The 20,482-nt window shown below is 29.7% G+C and overlaps 1 protein-coding gene across 6 annotated transcripts in view; it reads right to left on the reverse strand.

Moving 5' to 3' along the window:
- LOC149571917 (putative LRR receptor-like serine/threonine-protein kinase At1g07650) overlaps positions 1 to 20,482 on the reverse strand; it is a 736,132-nt gene that overhangs the window by 372,519 nt on the left and 343,131 nt on the right. For 4 of the 6 annotated variants that reach the window (XM_089813321.1, XM_089813320.1, XM_089813324.1 and 1 more), the window contains exons 7-11: positions 6,362 to 6,433; positions 6,182 to 6,253; positions 5,963 to 6,034; positions 5,694 to 5,765; positions 5,467 to 5,538 (exon numbers count right to left, since the gene is read on the reverse strand). In XM_089813321.1, the coding sequence (XP_089669447.1) occupies positions 5,467 to 5,538; positions 5,694 to 5,765; positions 5,963 to 6,034; positions 6,182 to 6,253; positions 6,362 to 6,433 (360 nt within the window). The remainder of the gene's footprint in view (positions 1 to 5,466; positions 5,539 to 5,693; positions 5,766 to 5,962; positions 6,035 to 6,181; positions 6,254 to 6,361; positions 6,434 to 20,482) is intronic. The other 2 variants (XM_089813322.1, XM_089813323.1) reach the window with 2 other exon arrangements.

Genomic DNA, 20,482 nt, shown 5'->3' on the forward strand with positions numbered 1-20,482 from the left:
ACCAAAAGATAGTGATTTTGACATAAGGATGGCTTTTATTTTGAAAAGAATCAAGGACTCGATGGAGTAAAATAGAATGAATAGAAGGAAATATAGTTCCTACCCATAGGCTATAATTCCTTGTGAGAAATTTATTTGATATAGAGAGTCTTATGTTTTCTTTCAAGGTTCTATGCATGTTCTCATGGTTGGAGAAAACTATTTAGAAAAAGATAAAGTGTTAAGAAGAAAATGTTCTCCCAAAATATCTAATTTTTGAGATCATGAATAGGCCCCCTCCTCTAAAGAAAATAAAGGTCACTATAATAGATTCTCTATATAAATATAAATAAATAGACCATTTAATAATGGATTTGAGATATACAAGGTCTTTACAAAAACTTACCTAGTTATCTCCTAGAGATTTTGATATATTGTATGGGTCCCCCTAAACATGAAAATGTAGTGAAGATGTGCAATTTTATAAATCAATAGGTGAAGGAATTACTAGATCACATAAAGGATGATAAAGATAGGCTTAAATCATTATTCACATAAGGAGAATTGTGACTTCCATCTCCTCTCAATCTAAATTTTCTATAGTTGGCATCTTTTAACCCACCTCTGATTCCAACTAGACCTTGTACATAAAACTATAGGAACATTATCACATGGTTCAAATTAAAAGAGGATAGATAAAATACGTTAAGAATAGAGGTTTCTCTCTTATTTATTTTCTTAGGACTTATTAGAAAATCTTCTTCCAATTCAAGGATGTTGTCACTTTGGAAATGAAACCTGAATTAGAAGATTCATATAGACAAATAATGACATTTATCTAGGGCATAATAAGAATCAAGAAAAGGGATGTTGTTGGTCTTGGTATTTTTAAATTTTTAAATGAATGAATATACATGTGGATGTTTTCTTTAACTTTCAGAAGGGACAACACTACTAAGACTCTTAGAAATTTGGAAAAATTGGTGAACAACATTGAAGAATATATCATACAACTAGAAAAATACTTCAGTTATGTATAGGATGCATTTCAAAATAGGGAAAAGGTTTAGATATAATTAATATTGAGGAAGTAAAGGAGGTATAACAACATAATACTAGTAGTATTTGTAGTCTTGTAGCATTTCATGGAGGAGAAATTGGTAAGCTTACTATAATTGATCCACTAGTATCTACTATGGATCAGGAAGCCCAAAACCTATCCAAGAATATTCTAGATGGAAAGGAGATATTAGAGGGCACAAGAGATAGCTAAAAAATGAGTAGAGAAGAGGGAATGCGGAAATGATTCATAAGTGTTTTCTTATTTTATTTTTAGCATGTTTAGTTCTAATGGACACTTGTCAATGTTTTTTATCTTTATTTTTAATATGTCCATTTTGTAAACACTTTGGTTAGGTGAAGGGTCTATTTATTATTCTTCCAAACTCTTTGAAATGGATTTTTTTTTTTTTTTTTGGTGTTTATCTTCCCACTATTTTTGTTACAATAAAGTGTGACTCAAAATTGAAACTATGGTTGTTGTTCATTATTAATTTCATAACTTGTTGAATGAATGGATGAATTATTAATTAAGCCAATTTATCAGGATTTATGGTCATGAGGTCACCTAAGTGTCATTATCATCTTTATTTATCATAAATGAGAAGAGATTTCCCCAATCCATGATAATTATTCACAAGAACCTCTAGATTTGTTATGACAAGGTTTTTCACATCAACATTTTGAATTACACTTTGCGATCTCTAAAAAAAATGAAATATAGAATGAGATAGAATAAAAAAACATAGGAATTTATTATTGTCTCTTATTATTTTTTTTCATCATGATGATGACTCATGGAGTGTAATTTGAAATGTTGATGAAAATAAGTCTACACACAATCAAATCTAGAATTTCTTGCATAATTTTTTTAATATATAATATTCATTTTCATATTGTGGAATACACTTCCTTATATGATTTACTATTTGTATGGTTATTATGGTTGTGAAAAAATATATAGGAATATTGGTAGCATAATAATTGTGCTTCATTTTTATAGTTTCAAGAATGAACATCATGATTGCATCTATTTCAATTTCTAAGTTAGTTTTTTTCAAGAGTATATCATGGTGATGAATATCCATTATGTAAGAAATTTGATTGAAAAGCTCATTGTTGTTGAAGATCAAAGAGGGAGATTGTTGTAAGAGAATGTTTCAATCATTTTTTTGACATCACAATGTTTTAATCATTGTTTTTCCATTGATGTCAAACTTACTATTTGTAGGAATGATATTTTCTTATAAGATTCAAGCACTATCACTTAGTTGATTGATGAAGAGGATTTGATCAACAAGATGTAACAAGAGAACCTAAGGAAAAGGTTGAGTTATGATTTTGTAATGACGTGCAAGGATTAGCTAAGACAATGGTTAAGTAGTGTATTGATAACATACTCAAAGATACAGAGGATGGTCACATTTAGACATATTAAAAAAAGGTTGTAACAAAGTTGTCTGGAAAGCTTTAACCTTGATCATTAGAAGAAGCCAAGAAAATCAATTGAAGCTGAGAAAATTTTTAGTAGAAGCTGAGTAACAGACATTTTTAGTTAGTGCCAAGTGATCTTCAAGTGTTGAGCATCAAGAAAAAATTTTAGTTACTGCCAAGTAATCTTTAGGTGTCGAGCATCAGGAAAAACATAGCTGATGCCGAGTAACACAGTATGTGTCGAGCACTAGTATTTCAATAGTGTTGAGCTGTAACATTATTTCAAATAACAAAGATTCATCAAATCCAAGCTGACTTAGTAGTTACATTGAATTTTGTGAGAAATTTGGAGGATAAGGATGATGAGTTTTTGGCACATAATCCCATGTAAACCATTTTTGGGCGAATTCTAATGGATTATTCAAGAAGCTTCTCAAGGAAATAGAATATGGGTTAGATGCAATGAATCTTACCTAATCCATGTGAATTGAAATTTAAGAAAAAGATGAATTGAGCAGGAAAAGGAACTCCAAGACTTCTATTTAAGAAGGCATAACCAAGAAGAAGGGAGTTGTTGATACTGTTGCTACAGAAGTGTCAAATATGTGAAGTGATTGATAGAGTGTCAAGAAGGAGAAGGAAGAGCACAAATGATTTGCTTCTAAAAATGGTCATGAAGAGATGATTGCACTAGTACATTAAGTATGGAGACTCAAGAAGACAAAGCTTGAAAGATAAAGCAAGCAGTTAAGAGTTGTAGAGATAGAAGGCTAGGCAAGGGTATGAGCAGAGAAGCGATCTGAAATCTGCAAGATAAGTCGTATGTTGTAGTTAGGTCAAGATTTTCTAATACTCTCTAGAAATTGTATTAGATCTAAAAATCATATGGACTTAGGTTGGCCTAACAGCCATTTGTAAATCCTTTAACAAGGTGACATTCCAAGTGAATGTTCTAAAGTCCTTTTACCAGGCCCACTTCTAACAGAGTGGTTAAATCCTCTAATGACATCACATTTAATAGTGTGTGTTGTAAGCCTTTAACAAGGCAGGCCTTTCATAGGGCATCACTTCAAAAGTGTGAGAATTGAGTAGCATATTATTAGTGGTTTTTCCCAAATTGGGTTTCCATGTAAATCATTGTGTCATGTGTTGATTTCATGTGTGTTATACTTGTATGATGATTTACAATAACTTGCTAATTAGACAAGTTAAAGTTTGAATGATTGAATGGATTTACCACACTTAGATAAATATTTGAAAGGGACATTTGGACCTTGAATAACTGATTCACACACCCCCCCCCCTGCCCCTCTTAGTTATTCTAAATCAATTCTAACACATTAGCTACCTCTTATTATCTTCGGTTAAGATAATATCCCATCTACACTCAAAATACCAAAGAAATGGATTCATTGTGAATCAACCATATAGAGTTGTACATATTAAATTTAGAGATAAACCTCATCTACCATTTTGTTCAACAATTGTTAATTGAGAAGGCTTTAGTAAGGATTTGAGTCAATATTATACAAAGGACATATCTTTTAATCAACATATATCCCCTTACTTAATGGTCAACTCCATTATCTCCTATGAAGAAATAATCTAGATACTGAGAAGGAAATGCATGATAAATGACATGAAATGATGACCTTGAATGAATCCTTTTTTTCTTATCTTGAACTCTTTGAATGCACCTTGAAATCATTCTTTCAAATGATATACTTGAATCAAACTATAAATCTTGCTCTCAAGTTTATAGCATGAGTTTACTTTGCGCATATGAAAAATATATGATTAAATAAAGTGATTATTCCTCATTTTATACTAATTCTAGAATCAAACCCAAAAGGAGCCAACCACACTTAGGAATGAAAATATTGAAAATCCCAAATAAGCCTAAGGTCCAAGGAAAAACACCTAAGGTAAGGGACATTCTTGACCATTAACAAGGGGTTAAGTGATGGCTTCAGCCCTTACTTATTTTTGGGGGAAATTCACCCTTTACCCATGGGGTTTCTACACTAGGATGCCTTCCTAGATCTTAGGAGTCAAGGAAAATGGTTGGAAATGGTCAAAATCATGACACAAAAGTATAATTTGAGCATAAATACATCCATACATTGTAAGATATCACTAAAATGAGGCCTAAGGAGGGCTAAAGAGTATTACAAAGAAATTTCAAACTTTTTAAAATGGTATAATATAAAAATCACAATCACTCTCTATATATAATAATTTTTAAATAGTAAAAAAATAAGATCAAACCACTATTAGAAGAACAACATACCACACTTTGTTCATCTAGTGAGAACAATGAATCAATATTTATGTCTCATGGTCCCTATTCCATCTGAGAGTCTTAGTATTATGGGTGTATTTAACCTCTAAATTATTTCCTTTGGATATCTACGATGCAATATCATGCTAGGGTCATTAGAAATAATGCATCATCTAAAAATATTTCCTTCTATTTTGTTTTTTGTCTTTAGTAAAGATCATTTGAGAAGAATACTTTTGTATCATAAACCTCAAGGTATAGTTTGGAATATTTTTGTTTATCTGTGTTTAAGTTCACACCTAATTTATATACTTCACAATGGTGATATTATGTTTTTAATATGTAGTTATTATAGTTTCAACTAATACAATTATACCAGATACTCAATTTGTCAGTCCACTTGATAAAATTCTAAAATGAATGGAACAATTGGAATGATCTAATAATACATTAACTATTATGTTATAATGTCACTAGATGTTACAAAAATCCACATTTATATAACTTTATACTAATTGTCATTTTATATTATTCCCTTGATTTCTAATAACTTAAATAACATATGCTATTTATTCAAAAAAAACCATAACATATATTTATTTTTATTTTATTTTAGAAATTATACATTCCTCATTTCTTGAATACGAGACTATCTATTCTAAAATAAATTTGAAAATTTATTATTATAAATTATTGCAATGTAATTTACTCACAATAGTTTTAGCTTGTCGAAGCCTCCAATAGAGGAAGGAATTTTTCCATAAATTAAGGCATTTCTTAGAACTCTGCATAGATTAAAAAAATATTAGGTTGAATTTTTGTAGTCACAATATCTTATTAGTTGTAATCTAGGCCTTCTACATATATGCTTTTAATGAAATATAAAATCAATATTAATAATGCTTTGAATGAAATATAGAATCAATATTAGTATACTCACATTGTCTTAAGCTTTTTTAGTTTTTGTATAAATGACAAATTTGATCTACCTTCAGTTAGATCAGTTATTATCCTGTATACATATGTAGCCACATGCAATAAAAAATTTATCAAATGCACTAATGTATTTATTAAAATGGAGTTTGACAAGTTCAAGTATCTAGTAAACATGTTATTAAATAAATTAATAGTTTTCAATATTGTAATTTCAAGGACATATGAAATTAAATTAGGAAAAAAATGTAATACTAAATTAAATTGTATACTCACAATTCACTCAATTGACTTAAACTTGAAAAGGTTGAAGGAATTGGACCTTTTAAAGAAGAAGCCCCAAGTCTCCTGTAGTAAATAGGTAGTTGTGATTTTTAACTTTTTCTTTAAATAAATCTCTTAAAATTAAAAGATTGTTAAAGGGAAAAAAATATATATTCTTTTTCATTTATCATAATTATCTTGTAGGAATTATATAAGACAAACATTTCTTACAATTTTTCAATAGTTTTCCAATTTCCAATGAAATCTGGTATCTTACCACTAAAGTTGTTACTACTTGCATAGCTGCAAAGAGAGAAAAATGTTACTACTTTAACAATTGCATATTCATTTTATGTAATTTTTCTAACTTTGAATAATAAAATATGAAAGAAAGAAGTAAAAAATACTTACAATTCTTTCAATTTAGAAAAATGGGTATATATTTTAGGTATCTCTCCATGAAAAAGATTATTTTGAATAGACCTATAACATAAATGAATATAATATTAAAAAAATATTTATAGATAACAAATTTTTTTGAAATACTTGTAAAATGAGAATATTGGATGTATATATTTAATTGTAAAATGGATGTACTACAAATATGTCATGTAATATGATCATAAAGAACATAGATACTTAATTAAATGATAAGATAGTTAATATCAATTATTTTATTTTAAATTTTCAAAACTTTTGTTATAGTTTTATCTTGTTTTTATGATTGATGAAATACTAATCTCATTCCATAAAAATTATGCACAATTATAATAAATTTTTACATCACATAAAGATAACATCATGTTTTCAATGCACTAGACTTTTGCTACTTAAATTCTTATATAGTTAAAGGTAAAATGTCATAAGAATAATATAAATTGCTTATTTTTTGATAGACAAGATAGTTACAATTCTATTAAACTTCAAAAAAATAGTTATAATAAATAATCATCTATCTATCTATCTATCTATCTATCTATATCTATATCTATATCTATATATTGTTGATGTAGATTAAGAAAACTTAGGCTTTTATAAACTCAACACTATTGGTTGTCTATTCAAGAGTGAATATTTTTCAGTGATCATAATCAAAAGAGAAGAAGATAACCATTTCATTATGCAAGATGACATTTCTATTAATTAAAAAGTTCAACACTTCCAATAAAAACCATCTCTTAGAGAAACTTTCATATCAAAGATACCCATGACAAATTATGAGTTTAGTTCTTGTTAAATGCATGGTTGGAGAATAATGACTATATTAAAATTAATAAGAAAAGTTTTTGGTTAAAGAAGATTTGAGAAAATAAATCAGCCTAAGGAAAAAAAAACATTGGATAGGAAGACCACATATATCCTTCAGTCATGCATATAATATTTTTAAAGAACTACTTAATTTGTTACTTGATAGATGTAGATCTTGTAATGTTATGGTATTTGTTGAAGTTGGTGAAGGATAAAACCCATAGCTCCCAAGAATCACATGCATCCAAACATGCCACAGAAGGAGAGAAGAAAAACCTATGGAGGCCAAAATTCACAAATCCATAGATGAGACATTCTTGATGAGCCAAAAAGAGATTGCTATTATCAAAATTGAATCAATGTTATAATTACAAAGAGAGATTGTCCTTATAAAGGAGATCAAAACCCTAATAGGTAACTAACCCAGGTTCCATAATAATAATTAATAAAAGAATTAATTATTTTATGCATAAAGTTTAGCTTAAGTAAACTAGAGATAATAAGTGGCTCAATAATTAATAAGAAAATACTTTATTACTCTAACACCCCCCTTAAGATAAACTTAGGGACTAGCTAAAACCTAGAAACTACTACTAAAACTAAATTTGGGTCCTAGAAACAAGGCCTGATAAGGTACCCAAGCACAACCAAATCTTTGTAGAGATGAGAAATAGAGAAAACCACATGGGAAAAACCCTACTCCAAAAAGAGATGGAAATAATGCTAAAAAGAGTTAGTGAGGGACTAAAGAAGCCTCCAAACTATGGAATGTCCTAGAACATAGGAATAAAGATGATCATGAAGAGCAACACTATAGCATGAAGCTGCCAACATTGCAAAATACTAATTTAAAGAACCTCCACTATATAGAACATGACTAGGTAGAGAAGAATAAGTTTGAAGAGATGATCAATCAAAGATAGAAGGTATCTTTTGGCCTCCAAAAATAGGAATAAAGCATGTCTATATGGTAAATGATCCATCTTAGCAAAATGCATAAGTATCTAGCCATTGCAATCACCTATTACATAAAATCAAATACTGAATACATAGCTCACTCCATTGAACCAAAAAAGAAATAGAAATAACCCCCCATTTAATGTTGAGAGGTAAGACATGAACACTGAAATTGAATGTAATATATCCTACAAAAAGAAGAACTAGGGACATCGAGAGTAAAAAAAGGTACAAACACCTATAATATCACATATCATTAGCACATTATGAGGCTTTAATGTCATGGAAGGAACACTAACTTGACCAAGCAAGATGGAAAATATGGCCAACATGAAACCCCCAAGGAACTTTAGAATAGAGTGTGAGTACAATAAAATGCAAAGATGTGAAAGATCCTGAAATGCAATAGAGTGACACTTTATCTTAATGCATTTGCAAAAACACTACAAAGGAATGTCAACAAAGATCAAAAGAGACATAAGGCTAATACAAGAGATAGTACAACCCATTAAAATCTTTTGAAGCAACAAAATCAATCTTTGGACCTAAAACAACAAAGATATCCACCAAAATGAAAAACATGAAAAAATAAATGAATAGAATGTGCTTGGAGAAGAGTTTAGAAAACCAACCACCATCACTGGAAATAGCTCTCAAAGACCTTTCCTTGATATAAATAAGTTTGAAATCAAAGATTAGATTCTCAAGATATGTCTCCCATAGTGCAAAATAGAACTCCTAACTTTGACAAAAAAATAACCATAAAAAACACCAAAACTAAAAATAACCTACACCACTGGAACATGCTTAGAACCAACATTTTGGAAATATCTCATTTGCAAAAAATGAAGTATGAATGGGCAAGTTATGGCAAAAAAACCACATGTAGATCAAAAAAGATTTGGATGGGAAAAAATTTTACTGCCTTAGAATCCCTACCAAAATGCCTCGAGAAACATGCCTACCAATACTAGGAATTTTTTGGGATCCATGTCAAAATACATTGTTTATGTGCCAAAAAGTCTTGATTTTCATTCCATAAAATCTTGACTTACATGCCAAAAATAATAATTTTCGCACCAAAATATCAATTTAAAAAACAATCTTGATTTCCATTTTGAAAAACCTCAATTTTCATGCAAAAAATTAACTTTTGTGTTAAAAAATATTGATTTTTGTGCCCAAAAGTCTTGAATTTCATGCTGAAAATTACAAAACTACTGCCTCAAGAAATATTCTCAATTTAGAAGCAATATTTTTTTTCCCTCAGATACCAAGTATGTCCAAATTAGACAAACCTAAGATGAAAATTGGGTGTTTTGGGTTTTCTAAGCTCAACAGTGATGTCTATTTGGGCTCAAAGTGACCCAAAAATGGGTGAACCCCCAGATCCAAAAAATTCATTATAAAAAATCAAAAGACTTAGAATAAAAAAAAAGGATTTGAAAGCCAAGCCAAATATCTCATAAACAGGACAGGGGCATGAAGATCTGGAGCTCTGATACCATGTTGAAGTTGATGAAAGATCAACTCCACAACTATCAAGAATCACCTACATGCAAACAACAATCACAAAAGGAGAGAAGCAAAAGCTATCAAGGCTGGAATTCCTAGATTCATAGTTGAGACATTCTCGATGAACATAGAAGAGATTGTTGTTACCAAAGTGAATCAATGTTTTAATTAAAAAGAGATATCATCCTTATAAAGGAGATCAAAACCCTAATGGGTAACTAACCTAGGTTGCATGTTAATAATTAATAATAATAATAATAATATGCCTAAAGTTTAGCTTAAGTAAACTAGAAATAATAAGTGTCTTAATAATTAAATCAATCTAATTTATTTAATAAGAAAATACTTTATTACTCTAATAATAATCTTTTGAGAATATCATCTTAGTTTGAGCATTTTGTCTTTTTGTTTGTAGGGATAGATTTTTGAAACCTCTATTTTATTCTCACAACAATTAGGAAGAAATTTTGAAATTCTAATACTTGAGTCTCCCCCAAGGCACAAATAGTAGAACAACATATCATAACAACTAACAATAAAATATTGTTAAACAAGATCTCTTGAATAAATGCAATAAATCATTCATCAATTTTTATATATTTATCTTCCAAGATGCCTCATGAAGTATCTAAATCAGATATTTTCAAGCTTTACTTTTTATTACTCTACAATTGACAAGAAGATCCATTATCCTATTTGATTTTCTAAAAATAAGTATTATGTATTTTTATTCTTTCTTTTTAGTCCAAATTTTGCATTATTTTGATTTTTTTTTCTTTGATTTTAATTTTGTCATATGCATCTAACAAATAATGTAATTGACACTCTTACCAAAAAAATTGTACATTTTGTAATCTTAAGCATAGAATACAAATTTAGTATTGTGTGTTTGACATGTTGATTAAACAATATATTTACACATAGAAAAAATCTACCTATTTTTTACAACATGTAGGGACTTTATTTATATTAGTGCAACTATCATTATTATTATATTTACACAAATCAAAAGAAATAAAAATAACAATTACATGCCAATATATCCTATATCATAAAATAATAATGCACATAGAGGAGAACACAAGATACAAAAATTTAATGTGGTTCACCTAGTCCCTGGGCTACATCTACTAAATAGCATATCTAATATTTTTATTATCCATTAATTAGAATCTAATAATAATTTGCAATTCCTTACAACCCAATCTTATTGCAAGAAGCTACAATCTCACCATACACAATGAAATCCTTAACCCTAAGCCATTTTATACAAGGTTTTTACTGCTTAAATATTTATGTTGGTTAAATATTTAGGGTAAAAATAATTATAACATGTTGGCCCCAATCTATATTGGGGGCTACCACCTCAAAACCCGCACTCGAGGCCTAGCCTCATTCTAAACCCCATTGAGGAATTATGAAAATTGTACAATACTTTCCTAATCAGACACCATAAACTAATAATCTCCCATTTGGGGATTGATCAGGCTCCACACTAGACAACAATATCCCACTTGGAGTCTAATCCTATAGCAATAGTGCTACTCCATTAGGCTCTCAATTGATTGAACCACCTTAGGCTTAGTTTTTTCTTTATTCTATTTAGTCTAGAAGACCAACTAATGATGAAGAGGAGTTTATCTTCTCCCTTTTCAATACCTTTGTAAACATATCTATTGGATTACAATTTGTATGTACCTTGTAAATCTTTAACTATTCATCATAGAAAAACTAGCCCGAAATGTTGGCACTACAACTGTATGTGTTTTATCTTTGAATGTAGAGAAGAATTGTTGGAAAGATGAATCCATATCATCTCCTAAGATGCCTCTATAGCAAAAAATACTCAGATTCTATAGTGGATAAAGAATTCACCTTCTTTAATTGAGAAACCCTACTCACTCTTGTCCTACCAGCAATAACTACACAACCTATAGTACTTTGTCTGGTATTAAGATCCCTTGCCAAATCTAATTCAACATAGCCCTATAAATTATTAGTAGAGAACCCAAAATGTAAACACTTATTGGATGTTCTGCTCCAATATTTGAGAATTTATTTAAATCCATTGCAATTCTCAAGTGTAGGGTGACTCATATAGCGGCTAACAACTATTATTGCACGTGCAATATCTTTATTAGTACATACCATAATATAAATTAATCTCCCTATATATCATAAGTTACCTTGGACATCTTATCCTCCTCTTCCTATATCTTTAGATACATCTCATTAGTCAATTCCAAATGACTAGACAAAAGTATGTTGACACCTTTGGAAAATGTGTGCTGATAACTTTGGCATTCTCTATAAAGAAATATTGCAACACCTTCTCAATATAATCAAATTGAGATAGGGTAAATTTATTTATTTTCATATCTCTACAATTTTTCATACAAAATATTTTATTTGGTACCCCTAAATCATTCATAATAATGAATGTGCTAATTGTTATTTTAACCCCTTAATGTGATCTATGTTAGACCTAGCTACAAGCATATCATCAACATATAAACACAAAATAATGTATTTTTCATCATCCAACCTCTTAAAATAAATATAATGGTCTGAATGACACCTAATGTAACCATGCTCATTAATAAAATTGTCAAATTTAAGATACCACTATCAAGGTGCTTGCTTTAAGTCATATAAACTTTTCTTCAATCTGTACACTAAATTCTTCTTATCTTTGACCTCAAATCCATGCATTTGTTCCATTCTTCATCAAAATCTCCATGAAGAAAATTTATTTTAACATCAAGATGCTTCAAATACAAATCTTTAATGGGCATAATAATTAAAATTGTTCAAATAGAAGCCATTTTTACAACAAGATAACATATCTCATCAAAATCAATGCCTCTTTTCTATGAAAATACTTTTACAACTAATGTATCTTTAAAAAAAATCTTACCTCAATCCTCTTCTTCAACCTATAAAACAATTTATTATGTAAATCCCTTCTACCCGTAGGTAACTTATATAAATTCCAAGCCTAGTAAGGATTCAATTTCTTCTATCACTCTAGATTCCAACTAAATCTTTGTATCCACTTACATCACTCTATTATAACATTCAGGTTCCTACTTTTAAAGATACAAGGTTCCTAGTTTCACACTTTTTCTACTATAAGCAAACCTTTCGAAACCTTTTAATTTTTATCACTAAAAGTAAATATGATATCCTCATCACTTATTTGTCCTACTCAAATTAAATGCCTACTTAGCTTTGCAATATTTCTTACCTCTTGTAGTAGCCAATGATTCCTATTCTACAACTTAATCTTGATTTTTCCCTTTCCAACTATCTGATAGGGTTCATTATCACCCAAATAAACAAGCTCAAAATCCCCTTAGACATAATCACTAGAAAAACCTTTATGGGGAGTAGCATGAATGAAACCCCTAAATCTAAAACTCATGATTCATCAATACTTTCTAAAGAAATAATAAAAGAATCCTCTTTGGATTTATTATTACCACATTTCTCTCCTTTTTTCCTTCTTGTTTGTCTCCTTCATTCTTCTTTTAAGTCTAGCGATCTCTCTTCTCATATCCTAGTTTCCAATAGTACTAGCAATCCCTTAGCCCTCTAGATTGAGGCCTCTTTCCCTTTGATATTCCTCTTTATTTCCCATGATTTCCAAAAAAAATTCATCTCTCATTCATTCTATCTTTCCTTTGCGCATTCAAAACACTTCTTGATGTTGATCCACTTGAGCTTTTCTTACGAATTTCCTCATTTAGAATAACACCAATCACATCATCAAATTTTAGGGTATTAGATCTAGAAATAAAATATCATTTTCATTACCGAGCCATTCAATCTTTTAGGAAAAGAACACAAAATCAAGAAAGTCCTAATTTATTCATCAAAATTAACATTTATAGAAGATAATTGAATGGTCATTATATTTAATTTCTTTAAATGATCTGTAATAGGTCCATCTTGTATCATTGTCATATTAAATAAATGCTTCATATTAAATACATTATTTTAAACAGAGGGCTTTTCATATAATTTTTCTAGGTCTTGTATCAACTATTGTATCATTTTTTCTTTTTGAATGTGATATGCCACTGATTGTTCCAAGCATAAACAAATACTTTCAAGTTTTTGTCTATCTAAAATATCCCAGTCCTCATTTATCATAGAAGCTAGTTTCTTGGATTTTCCTTGCAATGGCTTCCATAAATATTTATGATAAAGATAGTCCTCCATTTTCATTTTTTTTAACTAAAATATTTTTCCATTAAACTTCTCAACCTTCATCTTACCCTCATCTACCATCACTCTCACTTAATTGTAAGACTTTCACTCAACTGTGAGACTTTCATACAAAGGATAACTAAAACAACTAGGATCTTATACCACTTGTTAGGATTAACAAGATAGAAATAACAATTATATAAAAATATATCCAATTTTAGAAAATAATAATGCTCACAGAAGAGAACATAAGACACAAATATTTAACATGGTTCACCCAATCAATGGACTGCATTTACCAAATAGTAAGTCCAATATTTTTATTATCCAATGATTTTATTAGAATCTATAGTCCCTTAGAACTCAATACTACCACCAAGGAATTATGGTGAGTGTATAGCACTTTTCTTATTAGTAACCAAAAACTAAAAAACCACCATTTATTAACTAATTTCTTATGGTATAACCATGATCAAGCCACCAATTCTTCCAAAATTTTCCCAATTTTAGACCATTTAGATTAAGAAACATTAATTTTAGAGTTAATTTTTTTAATTTTATAATACTTATATAAGTAAACTCTTTAGTTATAATATTATAATAAACTATTACCTAAAGTCATTGAACAAAAATAATAAGTGTTCAAGCTAGATTATGTGGCAAAACCTCATATTTATAAATTTTATTCATTTTTTTATTTGATTCCTTTCTCTTATCCAAGTCAAAAGTATTTCAAATAACCACAAAATTTTATGCAAGCCTATCAATGTGGTTGGATTCCACTATATATAATATATTAAATGGGATTACATGTTATCTATTGAACCCCATGTGATGGTAAATACTCCTAAGTACCCCCAAATTATGGAAAGGCACAAGAAACTCTCTATCATTGCAAAAATGTCTAAGGGTGATAGATTCTATAGTTATAAAGATTAAAATACCTACAATAAATATTTTTAGTTAGAAAACATTAATATTTACCTTTGAAAATAGGTGGGGGAAATAAATAATAATTAAAAGTATTAAAGCCTCAACTGTATTCAAGGGTAAATGGACAAAGACGAGAAAACTAAGAATTGAGATCCCAAGTTGAAGAGTTGGCAATATACATGCAAGATCTCATAGATTACATACCACATAATACTACCCTATTGAAAATATAAGAGAAATTATATATGTATGTGTGTGTGTGTGTGTGTGTGTATTTGTGTGTGTATGTGTGTATGCATATATGTATACATACATACATAATTTCTCTTATATTTTCAAAAGGGTAGGATTTGGTGGTATGTAATCTATGAGGTATTTCAAGTATATTGTCAACTCTCAAACTTGTATGCATATATATTTGTGTGTATAGTTTGGGGATTATTTTGATACCAAAAATTTAATTCTTCGATGTAATACATTCCTAACATTGGATGCAATTGCAAATTATTCCAGTATCTAGATACATAGGTTACAATGTGATGAATTTTTGAGCTACTTGATCTATATATTGACAATTTTCTATGCTATAATAATTATAATGTCTATTCCCTTACTATAATCTCTTCTTGTCAATTGTTACTATTTGAAGTATGTGAATATTGTTCTACTATTCTATCTATATAAGTCTTCACTTAATGACTATCATTTTGAGTAAAATGTCTACATATATGTCTTGAATTGAAAAAATAAATAAAATAGGAAAAAGGGGATTTTTATAGACATAGTGAAAATCTTATCCTTTCCTAAAAAAATTGAGCACCTCAATTAATTAAAGAAGAAAAAAAAGAAATAATTGCATATCTTGATATAAAAAAAATAAAGGCATTTTAATGTTTTGATATTTTCATGTTTCTAATAAGCATTCTTAAGCCATTTGGTCCTTTTAAAAAGTTCCATTTGTAGACCTTTTGGTTATTGTGATCCTTGAGAGCTATAGTGGGTTAGCATTCGTAAAACACTTCCAAATTGTAGAAAGTGAGGTGCAATAGTATTTTAAGGTTATATTCATCATTTTTAGATGTTTTAGAAGTCATTAAGTCATAATGATGTGATAAATACAAAAAAAATGCAAATGTTGTCAATGTTGCTTAAAAGTTGCTTTGCAACTTTGACAACTTTTTGAAGAAAATTGCAACTAATAGCTAGGAAGTTGAAAAGTTGGTTTTTGATGATTTTACATACTTAATGAGGGATTTTTTAGTTCTTAGGAATAATTATAGATGTAATTTTGAGGTTTTGAATGAACTAAAAAGGTTTTTCTCTGCTAAAACATTGATTCTTTTGGCAAATCTACCAATTACTATGTTTGTACAGTCATGTATGGATTGGGTCTATATTTATTTATGGTTCTCAAATGTATTACATGTCATATTTCATTTTTTATGAAGTCTTTTGACACATTTATTGAGGAGATCCATCACCTTTAATGTAGGTTGGTGTTAATCTCATAGTAGTTTTGACAAGGCAGTAATAAAACACTTAGTCATTATCTATCAGTATTTTAGTGCAAGCTAAGTGACCAGAGCTAGCTGAGAAATTAGTGCAAGCTAAGTGATTAAGCATTTCAAGCATCAGTTTCTAGACAATACATGTTAATTAATATACTTATTATGTATCAGGTCACTCGTGAGCTACACATACTATACATGCTGAGTGATTCAGAAGCCAAGTAAATAGAGTATGCCGAGTCATTCACGAACTGAGTTACAATAATGAGAATATAGTGTCTTTAGATGCCAAGTGAACATTTTTTTACATAGTTATTTGTAATGGCACAAACTTCTATCTAAACCATTTTTGTGTTGACATAATGATTGTTTTATGATTCTAGAAGATGTGTATGAAGGTATATTATGTATCCCTATGTAGTACATGTAATAATTCAAATTGAGGGATGTCCTTGTTGGAAATATAAGAAGAGTAACTGAGAGGGGAGGGGTGAATTAATTACTACTATAATAAATCCCATATCCCTTAGATGTTAGTACAAAAAAACTCTATGAAAACTAAACTTTGCTAATGCTCAAAAAACATAAAAAAAAATTTGTAGTAACTCGGTAAACATTGAAATAACTTGACAAATGCTTAACACAAAAAATATTAAGATGTTATCTATGATTAATATTATTTTAACTTAGTTGAGAACAAATAAAAGAAATATCATGAACACATTTGACACCAAGATTTAAGATGGAAACCCAATTTGGGAAAACCCACCAATTGCAACTAGTTACTAATTTTCACTCTTTTGAAGTGAGCCCTATTAGGAGTGAACCGTGTTAAAGGTTATAAAAAAACACTATTAAGTGTGACCCTATTACGAGTGACCTTGTTAGAGGTCTTTTGATAATTGAATAGAAATGGCATCTTGTTAGAGGATTTACAAATAGTTGTTATGCTAACTCTGTTCAGAGATTTAGATCACTACTACAATGGTCAAAGAGTAACAATGAGATGACCTGATTTATGATGCAACTCAATTACTAATTATAGATCTCAATTCTAGCTTATATAATTGATCCTTCTTGATTGAATGTATCTTTTCAACTCCACAAAGATATTCTGCTTATCCTTCTAATTCACTTCCTCTTAGCATCATTAAATCTTCAATTTTTCTTCCATGCATTCTCTCTTGCTAATTCTCAACTTGACCTTATATTTATACCTTTCATATTGTCAAGCTAGCTAGAATATAACTTAGAATAATAAATATTCATCTCCTCAATCAGTTAGAATCAACAAACAACAAAATTAAACTCAATATTCCAAAACAAGAAAATCTTTCATTAGCCAACCCTGCTCGGTAGACACTAACTTGGAGCAATTTTCTTGTGTTAACCAAGTGAACTTAATTAATACTGCATATCACAAAGTTCCTTTAGTAACTGGATGAGCTCATTTAACACTGGTTTCATCCAACATTTCCTTCATTAACTGAGTGAGCTCAATTAACACTCAACTTTTGCAAACTTTACTTTGATGCTCAAGTGAACTTGATGGATAGTCTTATGTACTAGGAAAACTCTGGAGTGCTTGGTAGATGTAGAAAACTATCTTCAATGCTTGAGTGAGCTTGGGATACACTGACTGGAAATGGTATGACATTTTGTGTAACACTAAAGACAATACACAATTAATCAATTGTTTTAACAATCTCTCACTTCAGACATAATATAATGAAATTTTAGAGTAAGGACAAAGTAAGGAATATATCCTTAGTTTCATTTTGATTCTCATCCATGAGAACTCCCTCTATCATGGTGAACTCTTTCTGCCTTCAGTTTCTTCCTCTATTAGAAAACTTCTATTTATAACAACTTCTGATAGAAGACTCTACCTTTGATATTAGACCAAGTTCATTCTCCCTTTTGACATCTCTTTCTCTTTATTTTATTACAAAATTTCTATGAGACATGACATAAAACTTCTCCCTTTTCAACATCTCATGCCAAAGATAATATTCAGTGAGTATCAATGTACACCAAGTACTAATTCATTTAGAATATGCCCTTGTTAATATTGCACCAACTAATTGTTCTTCAACATGCTTTGGTTTATGCATCACTAAACTACATTTAGTTAGCTACATATAGGGGAATGACCCCTAGCTTACCTCTTAGATACATAAATGCATCCTTAGGTAATGATTTGGTGAATATGTCTACAATTTGTTCTTTTGTATTTATATATTCCAATCTTACTTCTTTATCTTGTATCAATTCTATCAAAAAATAATATTTTATAGCAATGTGTTTTGTTTTGGTATGCATGATTGGATTCTTTGATATATTGATTGCATTGGTGTTATCATAGTATATAACCATTGGATCCTTGATCTCTATATTCATACCTACTAATAGTTGTTTGAACCAAACAATATTAGAACAACTAACTGTTGCTGCCACATATTCTCCCTTTGCTGGGGATTGAGAAATGCAATTTTGTTCTTGCTTGTCAAAGACACTAGTCTTTAATCAAGAAAGAATGCTCCACCATTGGTGCTTTTTTTGTCATCAATACTTCCTACCCAATCAGCATATGTGAATACTTTTAAATCCAAATTGCCTCCTATTTTGTACCATAACCATATTCTTCAATACCTTTTAAGTATTTCATGATTCTTTTGATTTCTATCATGTGATTTTCTTTGGAATTTGTTGAGAATCTTTCCACCATATCGACTGCTAATGCAATATTAGGTCTTGTATGCACTACATACTACAATTTTCCAATAATTGATCTATATGTGGTCTGATCTACCTCTTTGGAATCATAATTTTTGGAAAGCTTATGTCCAGTAAACATAGGAGTTCTAACTAGTTTTGAATCTTCCATTCTGAATTCTTTAGTATCTCCTTGATATATTTAGATTGAGTAATGTAGATACCATCTTTCTTCTTTTGGATTTGCAATCCAACAAATAATTGTATCTCTCCAAACATAGACATCTCAAATTCTTTACTCATTTCTTCTAAAAATGCCTCACACAGGTCATCATTTCCTATGAATAATGTGTCATCCACAAATATTTCTACCAACACAATCCTCTTGTTTGATCCTTCTTTGACATATAGACTATTGTTGTTATTTGTTCTTTGAAAACCATTTTGTATCAAGTAGTTATGAATACCAATCTCTAGGACCTTACTTGAGACCATATAATGCCTTGTGTAATTTGCAAACCATGTCCTTTTTGCTAGGATCTACAAAGCATTCAGGTTGCTCTATGTAGACTTCCTCATCAAGAATGTAGATTTTACATCTATTTGATAAACTTTAAAACCTCTATGAGTTGTATATGCTATTAAATTTTTAACACCTTCTAATCTTGCAATGGGAGAAAAAATTTCACCACAATCAATACCTTCTTCTTGAGAATAGAATTTACATACTAACCTTGCTTTAGTTATGGAGACTTTTCCATCTTCATTTATCTTATTTCTGAATACCCACTTTGTACCAATTACATTTGTATCCTTGGGTCTAGGAACAAGAGTCTAGGCTTTGTTCTTCTCTATTTTTTCTATTTATTCATTCATTACTTCAATCCAACTTTCATTATCCAAAGCATCTTTAACATTTCTAAGTTTAAACTCAACAAGTAAACATGTACCTTTCAATTTGTTTCTTGTCATTATTTCATCTGACTTGTCTCCAATGATCTAATTAGGTGCATGATGCCTTCTGAAATATCTTGCTAACAAAGGTTCTTTGGATTTGGAGTTTATTTCACTAATTTCTTCATGAACTCCAATATTAAGCTTGGGTCCTACTATCTATGATTCAAATCCATTAGACTCAATTTTTTCTAGTAATAGCTTAGTATGTTCTAACTATGACTCGAGTCCTTTAGACTATGATTCAAGTTGCACTAATTACAACTCAGTAGCTGTTGGAGATTTTGGGGACTTGGGAGGTAAAGCCTTCTATCTTCTAGATAGATTTGGTAGGGTATTAGGTTCATAGTAAAAAAATCTTCTATAATCCTCAGGCTCTTTGTTTCTTTCTTCTTCACCTTTTTTTGCAAACTCATCAATTCTCACATGTGCACTTTCTATGATTTTGAGTAGACAAACTCAAACATTTGTATATCTTACTTTTGCAAGA

This window comes from Cupressus sempervirens, chromosome 2, assembly GCF_028749045.1.
Source record: "Cupressus sempervirens isolate cs-2001-9-10 chromosome 2, ASM2874904v1, whole genome shotgun sequence".
Lineage (NCBI taxonomy): Eukaryota > Viridiplantae > Streptophyta > Pinopsida > Cupressales > Cupressaceae > Cupressus > Cupressus sempervirens.